Source organism: Trachinotus anak, unplaced genomic scaffold, assembly GCF_046630095.1.
Source record: "Trachinotus anak isolate AG129_WGS33_773 ecotype Australia unplaced genomic scaffold, CSIRO_AGI_Tana_v1 ptg000033l, whole genome shotgun sequence".
Classification (NCBI taxonomy): domain Eukaryota; kingdom Metazoa; phylum Chordata; class Actinopteri; order Carangiformes; family Carangidae; genus Trachinotus; species Trachinotus anak.
Genome location: NW_027273884.1, coordinates 5,105,176 through 5,124,144, shown reverse-complemented (window position 1 = coordinate 5,124,144; position 18,969 = coordinate 5,105,176). Strand labels below are relative to the sequence as shown.

The window sequence follows — 18,969 nt, the reverse complement described above, 5'->3', positions numbered from 1 at the left end:
ATATATATATATATATATATATATATATATATAAAATCAACTATATTTGAGTAATTTAATTTACATACAATGTTTAATATCCAAATTTAAAGGATCCCTTTCATAAATATTTGTTTATATTATGTGTTTCTGTAAAAAAAACATGTCTGACATAAAAACTTTCATGTTGGTATCTAGGGCTTTCTTTTTGGAGCAAAGAAATATTACTAAATTCAAGCAATTCAGAATATCATGCAGCCTAAGTGAAGGGTTTTTACTGTATTTCAAATCACTTGAGATTACATGTCAGTCAAAGCATGTGGGCAGCACTCTGACATTTTAATACTTTTTTTTCTTTTTTCTTTGATGAAGTTTGTGGTTCTGTAGGTGGCACTCATGTTTTTTGAGCAAAACATGGTGTCTGCTGCATCTCAAGCTAACTACTGTGTCCTCCCTGTTCTGTTCATTCAACATATAATGGAAAGAAAACAGTCATCACTTTGTGTGGACAGCGTCTGTGAGTCTTTGGAACAACAGATGTAAAAGCTAGCTGTTATATCATTCAGATAGAAAGGAACAAAAAAACAATAACATAATGATGCTACTGATAATTAGTTTAACATCTAATGATGAAAAATAGATCCTGCTTTTCCTGTATATGGTCAAATGATGGTGCTGATGACGATGCTTTTAAATTCACTGTACAGTATGTGAGTATCCATTGTTGCTCTTTCTTTCTCTGTCTGTCTCACTCTCCCTGCCGCCTCCACAGCGATGCGTGTTGCATTAACGCTGAGGTGAAGAGTGGGAGGTAGAGGCCAAACTGAGAGGGCTACAAGAGGGATGGAGAGAGCTGGAGACGAAAAACTGTGTGTGTGTGGGAGAATGAAACACAGATAGATAGATAGATAGATAGATAGATAGATAGATAGATAGATAGATAGATAGATAGATAGATAGGTAGGTAGGTAGATCTGTCTCTCCTTCATACTTTTTCTCTTTTGTTACCTCATTTCTAAAATGTGTGATGGTAATGATTTCCCCTGGGTAACCCACTCAGGTCAAACTAAATCTAGATGGGACTGCGAAAAAAGGGGGAGAGAAGGACAGAAAGACAGCATCACAGAGAGATGATGAGTGAGAGATAACAATGAGAGATGAGCTGGACGAAGAAAAGAGGCAGATGGAGAGGAGAGGAGAAGTTGGTCTCTTTGCAGCTCCAAAGCTCTTAAAGCCCTGAAGCTGTGTGGAGTGTAAATGGGAGGGAGAAAGAGAGATAGAGGAAGAGAGGGAGAGAGCGAGAGGTAGAGGGAGGCTATATCGAGGAGAAGAAAGGCCAGAAGGGAGAGAGAGTGAAAGGGAGAGGTGGAGGAGGAGGGTTTGCGTTGGTGTGTTGGTTGGCAGAGAGCGCTTGTCAAAAAAACCTTCCTCTGACAGAAGGCATGATTCACAGCAGAGAGAGAGAGAGAAGGGAGAGAAAGGGAGGGAGAGAGAGAGAGGGAGACAAGCGACAGAAAAAGAGAAAAACGGCAGAGATAAAGAGAGAGAGAGAGAGAGAGACAGAGAGAAACGACAGGGGCAGAGATGCCGGTAAGAAAAATAAATGAGGATGCTGATTTGAGACAGGATGACAACACATTACCAGGATGGGACTGAGTTCGATGGACTGGATTGACTGATGCCTTTTAATGACTGTGACCATGTTGATAAGGTTTTGGATTTTCTATTGATCGGGGTAAAATAGAGCAGGTGGCAGCAGCAGTGATGAAAGGGAGGGTGGGGGAGAGAGGATGCTTAAGAATGAAGGCACACTGAAAAGACAGAGACAGAGATAGAGAGACTACGAATGATTCTTGACTATCAATAGGCTCCTTTGATGGAACTTAACTAATTTGTGAGGAAGATATCACTAATACATGCAAATTAGACAGTTGTAACTCTTTTATATTACATTTGAGATGTTTATTAGAAGGGATACTTCAGGACTAATGTGGAAAGATGTGACTGTCTGTTGTTTTCTTTGTGGCAAAAAAATCTGCTAATTCAAAAGTTTTTGAATTAGCCAGTGATTTTAATACTTTCCCCCTCTGAACTGGTTTAACTGGTGCTGAGGTTACTGGATCTCTCAGTAAGTGTGGTTGATGCCACATTTCGGTGGTCAAATTTTATTGTGATGTTGGTGATAATGTTTAGAGTTAATCATCATACTAAGATTTGGCTACTAGTTTGGTACATACAACATTGAACCAAATTTCCACAGTGTCATACTAAGACATGTTGAAAATTTCAGCTTCAGATTTCCCATACTGATGGAGGAACAGCTTTGAAGGAATACTGATGTCATCTTGACTTTATTTTTGGCTCCAAGTTTGCATGGTGTTTTAAGGCTGCTTAGTGCAGGCTGTGGCAATAACAACTCCCCAACTTCAAAATGTTTGCCGAGCTGTTTGAGGATTTTATCTCTTGTTGTCTTGGCTATGAAGAGTTTTTCACTCTTAAGGTTCTCAGAACTGCTGCTCTGTTTTATGTTCTAAGATATTTAACTTCAGTATTTAGCGTAAAACTGTTGGTATGTTATGTGTCATAATATACAACTTTGGCAATATTGGGCATAGATAAGCATGGTTATAATATTTAGCTCAGTGTTTAGCCCGTTCTTGAGGGGAAAACAAAGAAAACGTTCAATTTTTTGCCTTTTGTTGTCATATTAGTGAACATTTTTCATTTTGTGTTCAACCTACTCCTAGAAAACGTACTAAAAGAATTATAACAACTGGTGCTTCAGGGGTTTATCCTGTACTTTGGCGAAAAACATATATGTCTACAAATGTACATTTTATGTTTTAATCTTTTGTTGTCTTGCCTCTGAAGTGTTTGTCACCTTTATGAAGACAGTTGGTATGTTGTATGTTTTAAGATGTAACTTGTGAAATTAAACATAAGCCAACAAGGACTTCTGTTTCTGAGTGAGTGTTCAGAGTTAGGCTAAGGGTTCGGCTCCTTGGATGAAAAATAGTGTTTTGTACAGTATATTTGTACTGACAGTATTTTTGATTGTAACAATCAAATTACAAAAGTGAATATCTGTTAAGAAACCAGTCTCAAAGGTTTAAAACGTGCAATTTTCCACGTGGTTCTCCCCTAATCGAGACACAGAGCCTCTCTTTTCTGCATTAAGCTTTTCAGTTGTTGGATTGAAATTAAGGAGGCGTTCAGCAATTTAACATTGCACTGTCATTGAGTTTGGGGGCTCAATTCTGTCTTTCTTTAGACCTTCCCTTGCTGGTAAATGCCCCTGCCTTTTAAATCCCACATTTCAAGTTAAATTGGGTTAAAAATCCCATACCAAAAATATATTTAGGTAAGAATGCTTGGGAATGGATTAATAAATGTACAAATTGCTAAATCACACTATTTAAAAACAAATAATCTCTATCGGGTTCATCAGTCATGACAAATGATCTGTATAATCTATAGAATATGAACATTTATTGTAATCAGTGTTTAAGCAGTAGCATGTCTTTGATACGATTTATCTGATTTTTGCAAGGTTTCCTTGATTATTCTCTTAGTATCTCTGAACGCAAACTCTTTAGTATTGTTAATTGATGTGCTTTTAACCACAGCATTTCACGCAGTTCTATTTAACTGTTATTGTAAAATACAGTTTAAATGTGGAAAAAGTGCTTGTTATTTTGCTGTTAAGGAGTGAATGCATTATTCCCAGATTTGACTGTAACTGCCAAATAATGCATCCCTTGTTATTTCAGCTTAGGTCATTAGTGGCCAAACATATGTACAGATAAATCCATACCTGAAGGAAAAATGCGTCCCTTCCTTTCTAAGACAAGATGTTGCGTGAAATTCAATGAATGAACTTCACAGCCGACCTGTTTCTTGCTAATCAGTGTACTCAATTTATTAATCCGTTCCCTTTTTTTCATTCAACATTTTTACTATCACATGACCCCTGGGAGAGCCACGTCCTGGTGACATCATTAGGGTTATTTTCTCGGTCTTAAGAAAGCTCCATTCAGAGCCACATAGTACATTACACAACTGTTTTCACAGGCAGAGTAAACTTCCTGTAACAATAAACAGACTGGTTTAAGATTGATGGAGTTTAATTGGGTGTGCAAGAATATTGACTATAGATTAATGTCTTAATAATGGATATACTGATAATCACTGACTTTGATATTTATGAACATACTTTTTCAAGCTGTTTTACATTCAAGGCTTTTTGTTGTTTGCTTTGTTTTCCACAGACAGATGACGGTAATCAACAAACGCAGCCAGAATGACCATCCACTGTACTCTGTATTTCTGTCGCTCTGTGTCTGACTGACTAACACTCAGCTTGATAAAGGCTTATTTTGCTCTGAATAGACAGCCAGAAGAATAAACAACAAGAATAAATTCAATTCAGTTGAATGGGAGTGCGGCTAGAAGATGAACTAAGAACAGTAACCCTGTGGACATAGTTTGACTAATCGTTTCTCTGAAATCTGGTTGGAATATGTCTTGAAGTAGGACTCTATTTTCAAATATAATTTGGACATGATGTTTTTTACATTGTTTTTGTGTCACGAAGATTTTGACAAGATTTTGAAGGATTTTTTATTGCATGATTTTCCAGACCTCTTATTACAAAAGAGGGAATATGTTTCAGTACATTACAGTGGATGTTATGTTTTTCCAATTCTTTTATTTTTCCATGGCTCTCTCTGAGCCAGCTGCCATGTGTTTTACACATTCTGAGAGTCATTTTTCAAGAAATTCTTTTTCAATTTAGTGAAATTTACAACTTCACAATTCACTCTTCAAACTTCACACGTGCCTCCCATCATCCCCTCCCGCCATCAGCCATCCAACCAATCATGGGCAAGCCTCTTAGCCGTCCCGGGTGTTTCAGGAAGAGTTCCTGCTGCTTGGAGAAACATGGACCTGGGGATGGGAGAGTGGAAGCGCGAGATGGGGGGATGGAAGGGGGATATGGAGATGGCTATGTACCCCAGAGGTCCATTTATGATACCATGTGCATCAATCAACAGATTGACAGCCATCACCACCACCACCCTGGATCCATACGGCATGATGTTGGCGGTGAGGGGAATTTTAGCTACTCTGCGAGCAGCTCCCTCAGGGTTAGCAGGTCCCCAGCTGACATGTTCGATTCGCAGCCCCGCTCTTTAACGCCGAACCCCTCATTTGTGCGGCGACTGGATGAAAGAGCCATTTATGATTCATTGAAACTTGGGGGTCAGGATGCTGATGGTGGCAGCTGCCACTCACCAGGACATTTCAACAGATCAGTTTCTCCCTCTGTGTCCTCGTTCTCAGCTCCGGGAGTTTCCTCATCAAAGAAACATCACCATCATCACCACCATCACCATGGAGACAGCACAAAGAGCAGAGATGGACGACATTCCTGGAAAGTTTTGACACCTCCAAAACACCTGGAGTGCATGGAACTTACTACAACTGAAATGATAGACAGGGGAGGAGGATATCTGAACCCAGGGCACTACCCTCCCCCTGGGGGCCAGTCCTCCTCTCTTACCTCCCCCCTTATTTCCCCTTTCTCCGGCTCACCTCTTTCTTCAGGTTACCATACTCCAGTCTTTTTCTCTCCTGCTAAACCTCGCCCCAGTCAGACTCAGAGTTTGCGCTGTTCCCCTCCCCATGTAATTCAGCCAAGGCATTACTCCCAAACCCAGAGTCTTAGGCTGTCCCCACCCCAGGAGCTTAGACGATCACCCTACCGTGCCCAGCTGGTCCAACTGTCTGCTCATGACCTTGAGCAGGATTTGAGGGATCGAGGAGGAGGATGGGGCCGCAGTGAGCGAGAAAGGGAGTGGGAGAGGGAGAGAGAAAGGGAGATGGAGCGAGGGTGGGCCCAGCGAGAGTGGGAAAGAGAGAGGGAGAGGGGGAGGTTGGAGAGGGAGAGAGCAAGAGAAAGAGAGAGGAGGGAAACATCAACTTTTGGAACCTTTGGCTATGGTCGACCAGTTCCTCTGCATTCAGACAGAGACTCTGTGTTTTTAGAATCTGACCAAGTGTTAGACACAACACCCCTGTTGCTCCCCCAGCCCTCACCTTCACCCTCCCCCAGTGCTGCCCCCAGAATGGGCACTGGCGCTGTGGGTAGGAATAGAGCTGGGTCAAAGGTTGGCCCTGAATGTGCAGGTGGGGGAATGATTTCTAAGTTTGACAATGGGACTGTCGGTTTGGTGTTAGTTGACAGCAAATCTGGGTGTGGACAAAGGTTAGTAAGTGAAGTTAGTGCAAACAGGTCAGAAGCTGAAATCAGGGCTGGAATACAAGAACACCATAGAACTGAAAGCTGGAACAAATATGACAAAGGATCCAGGGCTAGCATTAAAAATGGGTCTGAAACAAGAATGGGCTCCCAGGTGAAAACAAGACCAGGGGGACGGGATTTGGAAGGAAAAGTGCAATCTGGGATGGAGATAGAAAATATGGTTCCAGCTGTGAAGGAGGGGCATAGGGCAGGGTCAAGGAGTGGAGAAAAAACTGGAAGGGGTGTGGCTAAACCAGAACCTATTGCTGAAGCTATACCTTTAGCTGTGATTGACACTGAGAACAGGGTTGGGTCTGGAGATAAAGTTGAGATTGGAGATGGATCTGATCCAGGAATGAAGCCAGAGGTTCAGGCAGAGGTTCAGGCTAAAGCTAGTTCAAAGCAGATGGAGAACAAGACTGGAACAGAAGCTGGAGTTGTAGCTGAAGTTAAAAATGATGTTGTTTCAGCCGCAGAGTCCCGAGTAGAAGCTAAAGTTGAAACAGAAATTAACATTGCTTCTAAATCTGAGCCTAAGGCAGTACTAGAAGCCAAGGTTGAAAATGAGACCAGGACTCAGAGTAACACTGAGACTGGGGTTGTCAGTGAAGCCCAGAAAAGCACCAAGACTACAGTTAAAGCTCAGAATGTTTTTGCTGGACATAAAGCAGAAATTGACCCTGTAGATCCAGCTGTGAAAAAGCCTTTGGACATTGATAGGATTGAATCTAGCCACATAGAGAAAGGTTCCAGGTCCAAGAAATCCAAATCATCTAAGTCCAGCTCCAGGACTCGTCCTGGCACAGCCACAGGGCTGCGACCCGGCGTGGTCAGCCCACAACTCAGCAGTGGGCTTGGAGACCTTGAGTCACCAGGCCCCTCAGAAGGCATTGAGTCCACCTGGCCTCGGCGAATCATTGTCAGAAAGAGGACTGTTCGGCAGGGTGGGGCACTTCACAACCTCCCTATTCTACCCCCACTCCCCTCTGTCCTCTCAGCATTGGAGAAGAGGCGCCCCCGTCCAGGCCACTTTTCAGACAAACCGCTAACAAGCATAACTAATGCTACAAGTATTGTGGGACGATGCTCACTTAAAGAGCCCTCCAACCCAGAGCCAGCACAGGCAGCCAGTTTGGTGGGCAGGGCTTCCTTGAAAGAGCAGAACTTGGAGCACTGGAGGGTCTGCAGAGAGCAGGAAGAACCCAGGAGATCTCAGAGCAAGGAGAAACAAGGAGAGCAGAGTAAGGAGAAGACTGAAAGTGAGGAGAAGAACGGTAAGGAAGAGAGGAGAGAGAGGGAAAGGAGAGAATACAAAGACAAAAAGGAGGAAAAAGTGGGCAAGGAGAAAGAGAAGGTTACTATTAGTGACAGGCTGTTAGAAGAAACCAAACAAGAAACGAGAACCGTTGAACAAAAAGTCCAAGTAAATATAAACAAAGCTAAGAAAGTGAAAAAGGAGAAAGATTTAGAAATAATATCTGAAAAGTCGGAGGATAGAGGTATGAAGATTAAAGATGGAATACAAAAGCAGCATGAACAAGAGTTGGAGGTGGTGGTAGCTGAATTACAGAAAGATGAAGGTGAAGTAGAGGGAGGGGAAGGAGGGACACTTGGAGAGGAAGGGGGGGTGGAGAGTTGGGATGCTGTCCTTGAGATGGTCAACACATTGTGGGATGATGGTTGGGACAAAGGGGGAGCAGGAGGAGGATGTGATGCTGATTCCTTCTCAGGGTCCTTGCAGCGTTGGCCTCTCCTGCGGCCTCCAGTTGGCTTTGGGGGATCCCACCCCCCCTCCTCGGCAGCCTCGGAGCTTAGCCTTACGGAGTTAGAAAGGAGAGCCAGGGAGCTGGACACTGACCTGGAGCACTTAGACCTGTCTCAGCCCCATAGGGACAACCAGGATTTATACCAAACACTACTGGAGCCACAAAGGGAACGAGCTGACATGTACCAAACACACCCCGGACCACAGAGAGAGAAAGCAGCTCTCTTGACAGGTAGATATTTATTGGACTCTCTGTGTGTTTATTTTCATTCTTACCATGCTTTTTCATTCATGTGCTTGCTATGATATGCTGGATTTGGGAAGTTCCATTAATAACTATTGTGTTAAAGGGGATCTCAGTTGATTTTACTTAAGGTCAGTTTACTTGTCATGGAGAAAACACTGATATATATGGCTCTGGAGGAGGTTTGTTACGTTTGGGGGTAAAAAAAAGACCTGACTGTGACATTGTGATGTCATTGAAGTTATCTTAGCTTGAGGATGGAGACTTCAAATCAGAAAGCTTGGCTTATAAACTGAGAGCATGCAGTTTGAAAGTCACGGTTCCATGGAAGGAGAGCTGAAAAATGCTATTGTAGGATCCAGGATTTTTGGAGCTTGAGTCATACCAGGGAGGCAAAGGGAGGAACCCATGATTAATATGATATTCCTAATAGAGTTCTCTGTGAGTGTATACAGCAGCTTCGGTGTTTCCTCAGAGACTACAATCTAGCACTCCTATGCTGGAATAATGTTATGAGTCCTCAGATTTCCACGCATTAACTACTTTACACAAACTAATACTAAAGTTCTTGAAAAGAGATTTTGACACAGGCCACCTCTATAAGACAAGGGCACAAGATCATGTAACAATGCAGGACTAACCTTTTGATATTGTACTTTTGCAATAGTGGTGCAAGTTCCTGCAAGTTGTAACAAATTTGAAATTAATCAGAGACTTATTCTTTTTTATGTTCCAAAATGAAATAGTATGTAGATAAATAGATTAGCATTTCTATTTTAAGGTGTGATGATGAAAATAAATCTATGGCAAATTACTGACATTTCTATAAAGTAAAACGAAAAGTTGGAATGAGCAACTAAAATTGTAATGATTATTACAGTATTATTACATTGTATACACTCAATTATTTCCTGAATTCAGCAGATGTTCTGTATTGTTTGTGACTGTCAGAGTTTGGCTGGGATGTTGACTGTGAATTATTTCATTTATGCATGGGCCAAAATAATATGTGGTGAGTGGTTAGTGCCAGCAATGTGCAACTGTTCATTGAATTGAACTGATTAATCAGTCGCCACGCACAGACAATATTTTCTCCTCATTAATATCAGGACAGTCCTGTAATATGGCTTGAAAAAAGGAGTAATGAGGCAGGTAAGCAAGAACCACTGACAGGATCACAGAAACCTGAATTTCTGCAACTTTATAAACTGTACTCTATCACGGTTTTGTCCATTAAAAAAAAGAATTTGGTGAGAACAAGTCAATCCCCACGTGAGCAAGGTTTTAGAATAGGTCCCACCTCAGTGCATTGTTTCTAATGCAATCCATTTCAATGTTCTCGTCTCCCTGGACACACAGGTCAGTTTCACTGTGCAAATAATTTTATACAGAGATCTTAACTGGAAAGGACAAACCCAAAATGGCCACTATATCTATAATACATAGTATTAAATGGGTAAATAAAATACTTTTCAGTAACATCATGGCTTTCTCAGATAGGACATAGATCATGTCAGCCTTAGATGATTCCTTAATATACTTTTCAGTAATAAGGTTCAGGTCAAGACTTACACCAGTTTCAATGCTGAAATCATTGTTTACATGCTTATGGCTCAAATACTAAACTGAGATCTATCTTTATGAATTCTTTGCCAAAGTACCAAGGTTGGATCCCTTGAATTGTCTGTAGTGTGGTGACGAAAAGGTACTAAATGTCAGTAAAAATCATTGGCCAAATCAGTTGGCCAAATCAAGTGGCATGGATTGTTATGTGAATGTGGAATATGTACAACAATGAAGTTTAGCATTTAGGCTCTGACCTCGTCAGTCCCCACAAGGAAATACAGGGCTCAGCACAGCAGGGAGTGGTGAGGGAAATGACCAAGCATTTAGGAGACCCTGTGGTGGCCTTCAGGTAACATAAAAATTAGAAAGGCCTCTCTAGCGCCAGTGATTGGTTTTTCCAATCTGGGCTACTGTAGAAACATAACCGTGCAACGTGGCAAGGTCTGTGGTAGAGAACCCACACCCTATTTAGTTATGAATGACTTATTCTAAGATAATGAAAACACAGTGATTATTAGTTTCAGGTGAAACTAATAATCACTACTACACTAATGAAAATATTTATGAATATTCTATTCAATTTCTGCCAGTAGATCCTCCTAAATCTTACACAGTGGTCTTTTAAAGACAAATTTGGATTAGGGCTTGTTTGCGTGATTGTCATGTGTCTGAGGCATGGTGGGTGATATTTGCTTTTCCTATCTCAGCTCTACCCAAGTCCACCATACTACTTGAATGGATTTGTTGGCTCCGGTACTGTAACTGAAAAAATTATCCTCCCAGAAACCTATACTATCCTGAAGAAATGAAAGAAATAATGAATAAATATTACAACGGCCACTAGAATATAGCAAACATTGACCCACAGGCTCTGATCAAATATCCATAGGAGGTGCATGAATGGTGGAATTTACTGCTTATATCTTTTGTTCCTCTTGTTAAATATTCCAGGAGTGGGGAGCAGATCCCAGGTCAGTTTGGAGCTTAGTGCTATGGCCTCATCAGCTACAGACACAGACAGACCTCCTGTTGACTGGTCAAACAAATCTGCTGGGACTTCCACTGTTGGCACAAGGTAATCCATGAACATAGTTATTGTCAGCACTGACTCTCTCTACCAGATGTTGACATACATCCTGGGTGACTGAGGATACTGTGCACAAGGCAAGAACAAAACGCAGGTTTGAAGATCTACTGAATATCTGATCAAATTAGCTCAAGCCAAGGCCGTAGTGTCAGCATCATGTTGTATCATAATTTCATATTTGATGGGGGGGGCTGAACATATGACTTTCATAGAGATATTTGAATATATCAAATTCATTTTCTGGGTGCCACAGTCAACACATTGATATGGATGACACATGTAACACAGTTACAAAGTTGTGAGGCTGCACAATTGATCAAAATATAATCAAAATCGGGATATGGCCAAGTGCAACATCCAAATTGGAGGAGCTGCAAATAAAATCTGGTGAAATGTGTCACAACACCATAGTTCATTTTTAGCACCATAAGCATTGTGGTACTACAGGGGTACCTACAAATATTCTCCAGATGTAAGGGAACATGCTTGTCTGGTACAAACCCCAACAAAAATCACATCATCATCATTACATTTTTTTTTCAGTGAAAATGAAACCCAAAAACAATTATTCCAACTGAAATCATGACTCAAACTGCATTAGCAATATCTGCCAAATCAGATTTTTTTTTTCATATTGTGCACCCCCACATAGCACTATAGTAATATAGTTCAAAATTGATTGTGCTTGGATTCTACTTGTAAATAAATGCAGTAAATGCAATTAAATGCATAAAATCTTGAGCAATGAGTGATATAAATAAACAAAATGGCAGTGGTTCAACACATGAGCCTTGGGGCACAGCACATGTAATCAACAAGAGCCCTAAGTGAATGAATTAGACAAGAGGGTAAAATATCCCTCTCAGTCTCAGAGATTAAGACAGAGCCAGAAAATTTACAGATAGTATCCCAAGTCATTTTTACAACTTCTCAATTTGCTCCAGCATTTAGGTTTTTACTAAATTCAGCGATATTGTTTCAGTTTAGTACTGCTCACTTCCAGTTGCAACAATGTGTCAATGTGCACATTGACACATTCCTTGCATTTGTGTTCCAAATGCATTGTGTTGCCATTTCATTGCTTTTAATTTGTCATTATTATGAACATCTACCCATAGTTCAGGATGAGAACGGGCAGATTTAGTACAAGCAAGCAGTGCAGTGTTGATGAGCTGCTAGAGAATGGATACAAGAACTGAAGTTGCTTTTTTTATCAAGAGTGACAGTGGATTTAGCACTAAGAAAGGCTGTCTTTGCTGGCAAGCCTCAAACTGCTATTGGTGTACAGCAGTATGTCTACTGAAGTCCATGTGGTCAAATATGGACTATGACGCCTGTACAGTATTGGCTGGTTTTTGAATGTGGACCATCTGGTCTTCACAGGCTGAAGTGGTGCTGTACAAAATTCGTGATTTTGGGGTTTTTATTGGCAGGGCATACAGTGTAGTTGGCTTAATATCTTTTTACCTTATTATTTTTTAAACTCTCATGAAAATTAAATTGAGTTTTATAGTTTTTTTGAGTTTTGAGTTTTGTATATTTTCCTTCTTCTTACAGTATTTAACACCCTAAATCACAGGAGTTTAATAAATACATGGAGATGTAGCAGTCATTTGACTGCCTTGTCTTTTTTCTAGCTCTACAAAGGAAGACAGCTCTCCAGACTCCAACTTAACGCTGGAGTCAGACTCCAGTGGCGTATTCCTTTCCTTATCCAATCAGAGCCAGGAGGAGGCTGGCTCTGACAGTGACCAGCCAGTAAGTGGCTCCGACTTAGGCAGCAGCAGCACGTCACTGGAGAAGGACGGGGACGATGGAGGATTAAAGGAATGGGGAAGGGAGGAGAGTGCAGAGCTACAGTGGTGCTACCCATCACTCCTCAACACCTCTTTGCATGACATAGAAGGAGATATTGAAAAAGAGCCAGCAGAGTGTGGGATGATGGAGGGAAATGAAGAGACGGGAAAAGATGAGAATGGAAGGAAAGATGGTAAAATAGGGATAGTTTCAATCATTAAGTCCCCACTCGACCATTCAGATATTGAGGACTCCCCGACTCTGCATGACCCGCAAAGTGAAGCCAGGAAAAAAGTGACCGTCATGGGAACCGACTCCCCTCTTCCCCTGTCTCCCTCAAAACAACTAGTCAAGCACCTTCTAGATCCTAACCAGAAACCAATCAGAAGCTCAGGATTAGACTGTGGTGACTTAGATCCCTTTGTCCAATCAGACAGCTTTGTTTACCTTGCCGTGTCTGCAAGACCTGCCTCCCGGGGTGAAGTTACCACATTGACAGAAGTCCCCACCCACAATACAAAACAAGACTTGATACAAACAAGACTTGATGACACAAAACATTTGGAGAGCATTACAACACACTTGGACCAGTCAAATCCAGACCACGATGCCAAGCCAACTCACCTTGCCCCACAAAAACCAGAGGAAGGGGATTTTCTGTGCACGGACAGCTTTGTCTATCTGGCTGCTCCAGCCTGCCTCCTGCTGGGCCCTGCAGGAACCTCACACTACAGTGGCAGGTATGTGCATTTTTGTGTAATTACTATAGTTCTACTGTATTTGTATTCATTATAATTCAAAGCAATTTAGCTTTAGATCCATCCATCCATTTCTGCTTCACATACTCTGGTCTGGGTCATGGAAGCCGTCAGCTAAATGGCCAACATTCCTAGCCATTTCTTCCAGGTCACCCTAGGGTATATAGAGAAGGTTCCAGCTCAGACGGGATATGTGATCACTCCAGTGTGATGCCCAGACCACCTCAACTGGTTCTTTTCAGCACACTGGAATAGTGGATCAACTCATTCCAAGTGTCTTAGCACCTCACCTTAGTTCTGAGGAATACCCCCACCACCTTTTGACAATCTGGTCATTTGCTTTGTTTGGTCCTGACCCAAAGCTTATAAGGGTTGGAATGTATACCAATAAATTGAGTGTCAGCTTCAGCCTTAGATCCCTCTTCATCATAACAGTCTAGGACAGTATCCACATCACTGCCAATGTAATCCATCTGTTGTTCTCACATTCCATTTGCCATTCAAGGAATGTCTAGTTGAGGTTCCTGCTCGCAAGGTTTTCAATTCCCACCTCCAGAGGACCTTTTCCTGCATCTCTGGGAAGGATAGGCAAAAGGAATCCAAGCGGCCCATGGGGCACTCTCAGATGTCGGACAGAACACTCCTGAATCTGAATACAATGAATCCAAATTTATCATAATGTGATGTGGAATGAAGACTTGCTTTGATTCATCTAATTTCTACTACAAACTCATTGTAGAATATTTTAAAGTTATAATATGTGACTTCCACATCAAAATGTAAAAAACTACTAGAGCTATGTTATATATTTTGTTGAGTTGTTTATTTACACTATTCCTAATGTTGCCAGCCATTTTCAAACTTAGAAAAATCTGTTATTTTAAACAAGGTAATGGTAGATTTCATTTGGTTGCCTGTCAATGACCCTGATGTCATTGTCTGCCAGTTATCTGTCAAAATTAACTTTATATCCAGTTTTAAGCCACAGTTTTATGATGCACTTTTAGACCTTTTTAACTATATATTTTAACCAGATGAACCTTTAACCTTAATGGCAGCTCAGCTCCAACATCCCATTCGAGACGCGCTGTGACAACCCTTCTTGTATCCACTGATAGAGGAACACTGATTTAATGGTAAACTGCTTTACTGTTTGTTTTGGAGAGGAGGAGGCCTCTGCAGATAATTTGGCTCCTGGTGAAAACCTTGTGAATGATTGACACTGAAGGAATCATAACTGGAGTAGCTGACTGACATGACAGCAATGGTGGTGAAAACAACAATTCCCATGATCCCACCTCATTTCACAACATCACCAAACTCTGTCTTTTGTTGTTGTTTTAATTGCAAGACCCCTCAGAGTCACATTACATACTGTGCCTTTAAATAGATATATATTCCCCCTTCAAAATTAAAATTCAGCACTACCTGTAACACTGTGTCATTTCCAATAATACAAAGGTTGCTTGTATCAGTACAGATTCTTGTAGTAGTTTTAAAAACAGTGCATTAATATCATTCAAATATCTGTGAAAATGAAGATACTAGACAAATATTTGGAATCATTTCAAATGAAGATTTGTAATAAGCTGTAGTAGTACCATTGAGTAATTTTACTCAAATTTTATTGTGTTTTTACAGGGAGTCCGACTCAGAGAGTTCAGGCTCTGGCCCTGTTGATCTGTCATTGCTGGGTTGTGGCTCAGTGGCAGGTGACAGTGACTGGGACTCAGACCTGTCCGACTCCGATCCCAGTCGTTCCTCCAGAATCTCTTCTGCTGGGAGCAAATCTGCTGCTGCAGTACGACCCAAGCGACTGCCTGCTGAACCTTGTTGGGACTTGTTTGGAGAAACCACCGAGCCTGAAGTGCTGAGTGAGCTCTTCACAGAACAGGACAGAAACAACAACGGCAAAGCAAGAAAGGTTACCGGGGTTACCAGCATGGCAGTGACACCAGGCATTCCCATGGCAACTCAGCCTGTCACTACACCAGTGAAACCAACAGCAACAGTAGAGCAGGTGTCAACAACAAAGAAAGTGACATGGCAGTTTAAACCAGCCCAGAGGTCAGTGTGCACAGGAAGTAGAAAGGAGAAAGAGAAGGAAGTGACATCATCATCACTGGTAAGGTTCACGGAACTGAGCGGAGGCGAGACCTACAGACCTCCACCTTCGTCTTCATCGTCCTCATCATCCTCGCCAACGTCATCGTCTTCTGGTTGACTTGTGAAGGAAATGTTTTTTGTTTAACAGTGACGATGGTTTTTGAAGCTGATTTGGTTGCAAAGTTTAAAAAAAGATGTTAAACTTGTTTTGGAGAAATTGCTAGTTTGAACAACTACAGCTTTTTTGTCTAAAAAGTTTGAATTTTGCATCTAGCTGCTGCCATTGCCTTCTTATGACCTTATAAAGGCTGCATAAAAGACTAGTTCATTGTTGCATTTTCTTAGATTAGCCTATACAGTATCAATATATAATCAGTTAAGAGACAGTTTGACACTCAGGCTAAACAGAAACCTTCAGGTTGAGATTATGTGGAAATATGGCCACTGACTGAACAATTAGATAAGATATGCACAGTGTCCTTCCTAATGAGTTTTATCAACAGTCAACTTTAAAAACACAGGATTGATTTATTAGTCACATATTCTCTATCAAAGTAATACTTTTTTAAAATTATTTGATTCTACTGAATGTACTGTACAGTATATACACAACTACAAGGAAAATCCACCCTTAAACAGAATGCACACATCAGGTATTATCAATAAATTGGTTAGGTCACCTGTATTTTAACAATATAAGATTGGAATTGGAATTGGTTACAATAACAGGTGTTGAATGTTTTATGATTACAGTTGGACAAAAGAATTTCTGTTGGACTCCAACTTTTTGTTATCTCTTTATAGAGATTGCACTTCCTCCCCCATATACTGCCTCACTTAAACACCTGATCTTACTCCGTTATTTATGTACTTAGAGCTTTACAGTGTACAAGTTATTTTATAATCACATTCAACTTTACAGTGTATTTAACAGTGTGTTGATAATATATTTTGAACATTGAGATAATTATAGAGCAAAATATATATGTGATGAATGTGAAAACATGAACAAATAAATGAAGGATTTAGGGTAGCACTTTACAGCATTATAACAGTAAATACATGGTAATAGTGGTGTAATGGTTTGATAACAAACAGATAATAATTGAGTAATACCATGTAATTACCAAAGTAATGACCAGGTAATAGCTTTGTATCAAGAATGGATATATCTGGGTAATATTAGACTGAACTTAATGTGACAAGGTGATAAGGGGCCAGAAACAAAGGATAATAATGAGGAAATACATTAATAGACAGCAATGAGGCAAAACTATATAGTAATGGTATAGTAGTATTTTTGATAACAATATGGTAACCCGGTAACAGTAAAATTCTTGTATCAGAGCAGTACCAAGTGTTTCCAGGTAACAAGTCACAGCATTACCTCTAAACAAAAGGAACTGTTTAGAACATAATTACCATATAATATAGTAACCATATCCAAGAATTTTTAGGTGATTTCGAAGGTATCGCACTGCTAGTAGTCAAATTATTGTGAAAGCATCAACCTATATTACCTCATTATTGTTTGGTTATTACCCCATTATTTCAGTTTATAATCCAAACATTGAACTGATATAACTATTTTATTGTTAGCAGGTTAATGTATTGTTACCAAAATTTTACTATACCATTACTATATAGGTTTTCCTTGTTGCTATCTTTTAACATGTTTCCAATTTTTACATGTTGTTTTTGGCCCCTTTTAAAATTACCCAGATATACCCATTGTAAATTCAAAGCTATCACCTGGTTATTACTTTTGTAATTACATTTTATAACTCAATTATTACCTCTTTATTAATCAAACAACTACCCCAGTATTACCCGTTTGCTACCAAGCTGTAATGTAACATACTACCGGCTTTAGTAATAACATTTAATTTGAATGTTTTATTTATCAATTAGATTTGAAATTGTGAATGTAATAATTGAGCAATATGCTTACAGATCCACGCTATACTCTATGTTTCATATGTGGAAATGTTGCCTGTGTGATGTGTATAATAATGTTTGAGGTTCATTTTATTTATACACCCAATTACTAATTTTAAATGCAGTAATTGTACACAAATACACTCATTTAGAGGTTCTATTTGTAACATCAGTTTATCATTAGGTAAACAATGAGACCATGGTTGAGATGACTGATACTCTGCCTCACAGCAGTGATGTTTTTAGTGCCAGTATTTCTCAAAATAAAGACTTTATGTCCCATAATACCCTTTGCACCATCTCTCCTTCCATGGCATGTTAGAGGCGGATAAAAGTTTTTCCATTTGCCTCTCAATCCCATTTGTTAGAAAATTTGACAGCTTTAAGTGCTGAAAGTATAGCTCCTCAGAAGATTTTCCTCCAAATTCAAGTCAGAGGCACACAATGTAAAAATGCAGTGTGGAGGCTGGTAGAGCTGCCAGTCATCCCAGCATCGGTCTTGTTGTTGGGTAAAAATAAGCACTAATGCCTCAAAATGAATGTGGTAGACATTTACTGATGTTAGAAATGATAAACAGAGCACCTTTAAAAGAGTGTAGACTGCTATCAGATTTGGTACCTGATCACAAGTATGACAAAGGAAAGGTTGAAGGTTAACAAATGATTGTCAGTTGGTTCATTAGCATATCTGTATTTTTAAATCTGCAGGTCTTTGTTTTTGAAAGTTAATCATAGCTGAACTAATGACTGATGAAGGTTTTAAATGACCACAACCTGTGGCTCCTTGTGATTTTCTTAACCATGTCAAAATGCATTCACTGTACATGAAAAGTGAGCTGTAAGGACATTTTGGCTTGGCTGGATTAAGCAGTTAGGTGGCCTCCCATAGCAGGAGAAACTAAGCTGTGCTAAAGAAATTATACTTGACCCTTTGTGTGTCAGTTTGTTGTAATTTGATTAAACAAAGTTATGTATGGAATAGGCATCATATAAACACAAAAGGGTGTTTTAACCTCTGTGAAATCCATTACAGTCGTGGAATGTACAACATGCAGTGTTCAGCAAGTTACTTGAAAACCGTTATCAATTACTCATTACTTATACATTACTTTACCAGTTCCTCAGCAGCAACTCATAACCTTACTTGTTACTCTGCCCACCTCTGTCAAAGGTGCCTTTAAACAACTCCGAATCCACACAATCACACAAACTCACACACTGCATCTTTTACATTTACTGACCATCCAACAACAAATTTAACCTCAGAGACAGTGCTCCATAAAGTCCTGACCTCACCTGTGCAGTTCATACACCCTCCAACTCTCCACAAAAGTAGGTGATTTCTGAAAGCAGGCATACCCCTACTTTAATGTTAGCAAGCCAGCTAAGAAAACACAACATTAGAGACAAGAGTGTGTCCACTGA

General features: G+C 40.2%; 1 protein-coding gene across 1 annotated transcript; it reads left to right on the top strand.

Moving 5' to 3' along the window:
* Positions 1-4,261: 4,261 nt before the first annotated feature.
* On the top strand, positions 4,262-17,829 carry LOC139614204 (uncharacterized). Its single transcript, XM_071471385.1, has 4 exons — positions 4,262-8,280; positions 10,810-10,933; positions 12,583-13,482; positions 15,142-17,829. Exons 1-4 carry the CDS (start codon positions 4,665-4,667, stop codon positions 15,722-15,724), a joined length of 5,223 nt encoding a protein of 1,740 aa, XP_071327486.1. The 5' UTR covers positions 4,262-4,664; the 3' UTR covers positions 15,725-17,829.
* The last annotated feature ends 1,140 nt before the right edge of the window (positions 17,830-18,969 follow it).